This window comes from Aegilops tauschii, chromosome 6 (assembly GCF_002575655.3).
Source record: "Aegilops tauschii subsp. strangulata cultivar AL8/78 chromosome 6, Aet v6.0, whole genome shotgun sequence".
Taxonomy (NCBI): Eukaryota; Viridiplantae; Streptophyta; class Magnoliopsida; order Poales; family Poaceae; genus Aegilops; species Aegilops tauschii.
In genome coordinates this window covers 362372488-362378496 of record NC_053040.3, presented here as the reverse complement: position 1 = coordinate 362378496, position 6009 = coordinate 362372488, and the positions used below count along the sequence as shown (strand labels likewise).

At 55.8% G+C, this 6009-nt stretch overlaps 1 protein-coding gene across 1 annotated transcript; it reads left to right on the top strand.

Moving 5' to 3' along the window:
• Positions 1-3381: 3381 nt before the first annotated feature.
• LOC141026095 (uncharacterized) lies at positions 3382-4124 on the top strand. Its single transcript, XM_073502061.1, has 2 exons — positions 3382-3936; positions 4011-4124. The coding sequence occupies exons 1-2, from the start codon at positions 3382-3384 to the stop codon at positions 4122-4124; spliced, it is 669 nt and encodes a 222-aa protein (XP_073358162.1).
• The last annotated feature ends 1885 nt before the right edge of the window (positions 4125-6009 follow it).

The following is a 6009-nucleotide window of genomic DNA, read 5'->3' as shown; positions in this document are numbered from 1 at the left end:
AGACATCACAGCGCCAACGAATGCATGCTAAAAAATCGCCAATGAACGTACGAATTTGGTGTGACCTGCAGTTCCTTTCCTTCCGCTTAATTCCATCGACGCCGACGCCGATTTCCATGCCGATCAGGCTAGGCTTCGCATCGTTGGTTGCTTGCTTCGAAAGGGATTTTGCTTTCGGCCTACTGCGAGATCAGGTTCCGCATCTGTTAACTCTTTTTGGCGTTGTGTTTGTTCCCACCTGATTGTTTGTTCTTGTTTTAGTAGGAACATGGGCTACGCGCGGCAGGTGCTTGTTGAAATGCTACTGCGTGTGAGCCATCGAAGTAGAAAGCCTGACTTATATCTTTGCTTGCCTCACCAAATCCTCGTTGTTACGTACCATGATCTACCTTTTTTGACGTGGGATTTCTTTTCTTGATTATTGTATACGAAGCTCGAAAAAGATGAGTAAGGCACGTCAATCATGTACGCCCTCTTTAACTAAATATTAGACGTTTTGCAGTTCAAATACGGAGGCATTTTTTTTGAAAAGGAGGAATCACACCCGGCCTCTGCATTTGGGAGATGCATGCGGCCATATTATTTATTATTCACAAAGACCTTACAAAGAAATACAACAGTAAGCCCGAGGCCACCATCTAGACGACACTTGTCGCTACTCCTATCCTCTTAATGAATGTGTGCCGAATGTCCGGGCCAAATACCAAACATACTCGCACAAAAGCCTAACATCTAATGCCGGATGCCCCATCCAAAGCCACCTAGGCGGGACTGGGTAACACTCCGGTCCGGCGCACTCTCAGTGAGTACCACACGCACACATTGCAAAGGCCCGTCACCTCCGTCTTCCCTCGATCTATCCTCAAAGCATGTACTGACGTATCGACCTTGTCAGGCCTCTCTGCCATCGACGCCACAACGACGCCAGACAACGTCGACCTCCTGCGCGTGTCCATCGCCACACATCTGACGCCAAGCCTCCACTGCTCCATGCCGCCGAGAACCGCCGCCATGAATATGTAGAAATAAACACCGCTCCACCGAAGAAGCCATCCGCTGGTCCCTCGAGCCCGAGTGCAACTCCAAGAATGCCGCCCCCAAGGGGGTAACGACACATGAATGCCCCCGTCATCCGATCAGCTGATCTAGGGTTTCCCCCGAAGGTATTGGGTGGGGTTGGGAGCTTCACCTCGATGATGCCTTCATGAAAGAAACAATGATAAGGGCATCTTCATCACCGGCTCCGGCCACGACCGAAGACCAAGTTTTCACCTGGATCCGTCCCAAGAAATCCACCCGATAACCTGTGCACTGTCTCGACCGCCTTCAAAGCCCCAAATCTAGCCGCCTAGATCCGGAGACCAACCGCAACAGCAGTGCCACCGTAGGAACCCTGGCACACCGGCCACTGCCTGAATGCGTCGCCACTGGAGCATGGGAGGAGGGCTCCCACCCCACCTCGCCAAACCGTGAGAGCCGCCGAGATGGATCCCGCACGCTCATCACCGTCTCTGGTCTGAACCAATCCGCGGCAAAACCACGAGATCGGCGATGCAGATCCGCCTTGGATAGGGACAACACCACGCCATGCCGCCGCGGGAAGCCCGAGCTTCACCCGCCGCCACCTTCCAGGGCCGCCGCCCCGGGATCCAGCCGCCGCCGACAGGCCTAGCCGCCAGCCACCGCGACCAAGGCCGCCATGACCCCGCGAGCCCATCGAAACGGCCGGCGCCACCAGATCTTCCTCGGAGCCTAGCAGCTCCGCCGCCCCCGCCCAGCACCACGCCGCCGCCTTGCGCCGTCGCCTAAGACGCCGTGCCGCCGCGACGCAGATTGGGGGAAAGCGCCCCGGCGCCATTGGTGACCCGCCTCACCGATCTGGCGCGGGAGGGAAGAGAAGAGAGCCTCCGCCACCGCCATCAGCCGCCTGGGGCTTCGCCCGGCGACCTCCTCTAGCGGCAGCGGAGGGGAGGGGGAGGATGGAGGTGCCCGGCGGCGGGGGCTAGGGTTTTCACCCGAGCCACCTTAGCGGGAGGGCGACGCGGGGGTGTTGTAAGATGTTATCACCAAATACGGAGGTAGTAGAGCGATAGAGACAATATGTTCTTCATATTTTGGGTGTTAGATCTATTATTATCTAGTTTGTTGGCGATTAGTAGTTGCTGTCACTACTGTGTAACTCTCCTGCCAGTAAAGCAAGGCCCTCCTTCGTGATCAAACAGAAATGATTTATTCGATCCAATCTAAGCAGGGTTTCCAGCTTCAATTTGGAATAAGTAATCATGCAATTTATTTACATTATCACCTGAGAACCTGTAAATCCAGCTTGGAATTTTGCAATTTATATGCCGTTGACTCTAGCTATCAGAAGTATGGATCCTTTGATGTGACTTGAGGTTGAGAGATTGTCATCCAAAAAAATAGTATTGACCTTACAAACCTCTACTATTTATTTCTCAACCCCAACTATAATTGATGTCGTTTCTTAAACAAAAGTAATGTCATATGTCAAAATAAGCTCGCAGAGAGTGCAAAATCACCAAATTATTCCAGTTCATGGTTGTCATGTACTCTTGCACCTTGCCTGTGCATGGCTTTGCGCAGGCGGAAGTTCACTCCAGCTCATTTCTGGTTAAGCGTCCAAAGTATTCTATCTCACTGAAGTTCTCTATGGTTAATCCTTCGTTTCTTTTTTCAAAAGGGACTTCTCGTTTCTGTCGTAAAATAGAACTCTCGGTCATGCATGATATCTTCTATCTGTACTGAAGGTTGAAGCTAGTGGTGCTAAGCATCTCCGTTTTTAAGTATATGTGTTATGTGCATATTGTGTATTGGGCCGCCTCCTAATTCCTTGTATAGTTGAGATCCGTGATCCACCTTTGTACATCATATATGTGTGCCTATGCACGAGAGCAATATGTCGTGCAATCATAATCTCTTACATGGTATCAGTTTTTAGGTTTTACCCCTAGCCTTCCGCCGCCGCCGCCGCCGCGCCGCCGCCGCCGCGCCGCCGCCGCCGCCTCCCTTAGCCCCCGCCTGTGCACCCCACGCCGGTCGCCGCTACTCGTTTTCTCCGCTATAGCCGCGCCAACGCTCGCTGCTAGTCCCGATCTGCTGCTAGGCTGCTAATCTCGCTAGCGCCGCTCGCTGCTAATCCCGCTAGCGCCGCCTGCTGCTAATCCCGCTAGCTGCCAACGCGCTACCCGTCAACACCGCCAGCATCGATCGCTCCCGTGCTTGCTAGCCGCCAACGCCGCTGACTCCGAGCCCGCTCGTGTCATCCGCTGCTACCACCTGCCCGCCCGCCAGCCGCATCGCCGAAGCCGCCGCAAATCTCACTCGAGCCATCCGCGCCGCCCGCTCCGTCCCGTCCTTGCTATGTCGTCCGTCACCTCCTCCGCGTCCACTAACTCCAACATGTTTGCCGACGCCAACCCTACCGATGTCAATGACATCCGCAACCTCAACATATTCGAGCGGGTGCCGGTTCGTCTCTCGCAGGCGGACTCCTCCTACTACATGTGGAAGACGTATTTTCCCCTCGTGTTCCGGGAGTATCACCTCATCGACCACATGGACGGCACCGTCGACTCCAGCCTTGTCCCTGAGTTCCATGACTGGTCCACCATCGACACCACGATCATCCGCTGGTTCTTCCTCACCATCTCGCGGGAGCTCTTCCAGACGGTCATGGCGGACGGTGACGATGCCTGCGCCGTGTGGACCAAGCTGAATGGGCTCTTCACCGACAACCAGCTCCAGCGTCGTGTTTTTTTGCAGCAAGAGTTCTTTGGGTGTCACCAGGACAACACCTTCGCCGACGACTATTGTCGCCGCCTGAAGACTCTCGCTGACGAGCTCCGCGATATTGGCACGAAGATCGATGATGACCTCCTCCTCATCACGCTCACCGCCGGGCTCACGAGTACTTCGGCAACGCCGCGGCGAACCTTAGCCTCATCCCCAACCCGTCCTTCGCTAAGTTCATTGCGTACCTCCGCTTGAAGGAGCGGCGGATAAAGCAGGTGAAGGCGCGCGCCATCCACACCGCCCTCGCCGCCGGCACCACCCGCGGCGCCTCCTCGGCACCTCCAGCCGCCCCGGCCGCGTCCCTGCCGTAGCGCCACCCGGCGCCGTTTCCGGCGCCACCTTCGTACCCGGCCACCCAGCAGCCGGGGCTGCTCCCGCTGCCCTATGGGCCGCCCGCCCCTCCCGCCGAACGACGCCGCGGGGGCCGACGCGGTGGGGGCCGCCACGGCGGTCAGTAGCAGCAGCCGCAGGGCGCCGGCCAGCCCCGTCTGCAGCAGCAGCAGTTCCAGGTGCCCCTCCGGCTACAACCCGTGGACCGGCGTTGTTCATGCCTACATCATGGCGGTTCCACGGGCTCCTGCACCGACCCTTCCCTTGCCGCGCCCGCCGGCGCATCAGGCGTACTACGCGGCTCTGCAGCCGAGGATACCCCACTGCCGCAGCTGAGCGGCGCCTATGGTCTCCCTGCGGCCCCGCCGCCGCCCTCGTCGGCCCTGCCGCCGGCGCCTTGGGATCCAGTCCCCCTCGCCGCGCTGCACACCGCGCCTACGCCGAACAACTACATTGGAGGCGGTGATTGGTACATGGACACCGGGGCTACGGCTCACATGTTTGCTCATTCTGGTAATCTTGCCTCCTTCACTCCTGTCACCACCGACCGCCCCATCATTATCGGCGACGGTTCCACACTACCTATCACACATGTCGAGCACACTTCTTTTCCGTCTAATTCCATGCCTATTACTTTGTCTAACATACTTGTGTCACCTCATCTTATTAAGAATCTTGTTTCCGTTCGTTGCTTAACTCGTGAAAATCCTGTTACTGTTGAATTTGACGAGCTTGGTTTTTGTGTCAAGGACGCTCGAACCAGGATGGTACTTCACCGATGTGACAGCCTCGATGAGCTCTATCCGGTGCATCCGCCGTCCACCTCCACCACCGCACCGGCTGCTCTCTCCGCCGGCGTCGATCTCTGGCACACTCGTTTGGGTCATCCCAACCCCGTCATACTTCGTCATATTCTTAGGAGTTTCAGTTTCATTTGTAATAAGATAGAGGATCACACCTGTCATGCCTGTTGTGTCGGCAAACATGTTCGCCTTCCATTTAATAACTCCACCACCATAGCTTCTTTTCCTTTTAAGTTGATTCATAGCGATGTGTGGACCTCTCTAGTTCCTAGTAATTCGGGCTATTTATAATATCTGGTTATCCTTGATGATTATTCTCACTATGTGTGGACGTTTCCTTTACGATGAAAGTCGGATGTACTCTCCACTTTGATGGCCTTTTACTCCTATGTCAGCATGCAGTTTGGGCGTCGCATCCTTGCTCTTCAGACTGACAATGGAAAAGAGTTCGACAACCTTGCTTTCCGCACTCTTCTGTCGCACCACGGCACAGTTTTTCGTCTCACATGCCCGTATACTTCACAGCAGAACGGTCGAGCCGAACACGTCCTTCGCACTCTGAACGACGGCGTTCGCACGCTCCTGTTTCATGCTAATATGCTGCCTCGTTTCTGGCCGGATGCGATCGCTACTGCTTCACTTCTCCTTAACCTTCGCCCTTGCCGCCCACGGTGGAACTATGCACCTCACCATATTCTCTTCGGTACGCCCCCATCTTATGATGGCTTGCGTATTTTCGGGTGCCTTTGCTATCCTAGCACTATCGACTCCACTCCTCACGAACTTGCACCACGTTCTGTCGCTTGCATCTTCATCGGCTACCCTTCCAACTCCAAGGGATATCGGTGCTACGATCCCGTCTCCCACCGTGTGTTCACTTCCTGACACGTTTACTTTGATGAACATGTGTTTCCGTTTCAGCAGGTACCTTCGGCTGTTCCTCCCGCCACTTGTGACGCGGGCTCCTCGACGCCGCTCACAAGGCGCTCGCACGCCTTTCTTGGCCCGCCCTCTGGCTTTGAGGCGCGCCCCCGCATGCGGCACCTCCTACAGCCGCGGCACT

Coding starts and splice junctions, on each gene's coding strand:
- LOC141026095 (XM_073502061.1), top strand. CDS start 3,382: ATGTCGTCCGTCACCTCCTCCGCGTCCACTAACTCCAACATGTTTGCC. Junction 3,937..4,010: donor CCGGGCTCACGAGTACTTCG/GCAACGCCGCGG, acceptor CTCCGCTTGAAG/GAGCGGCGGATAAAGCAGGT.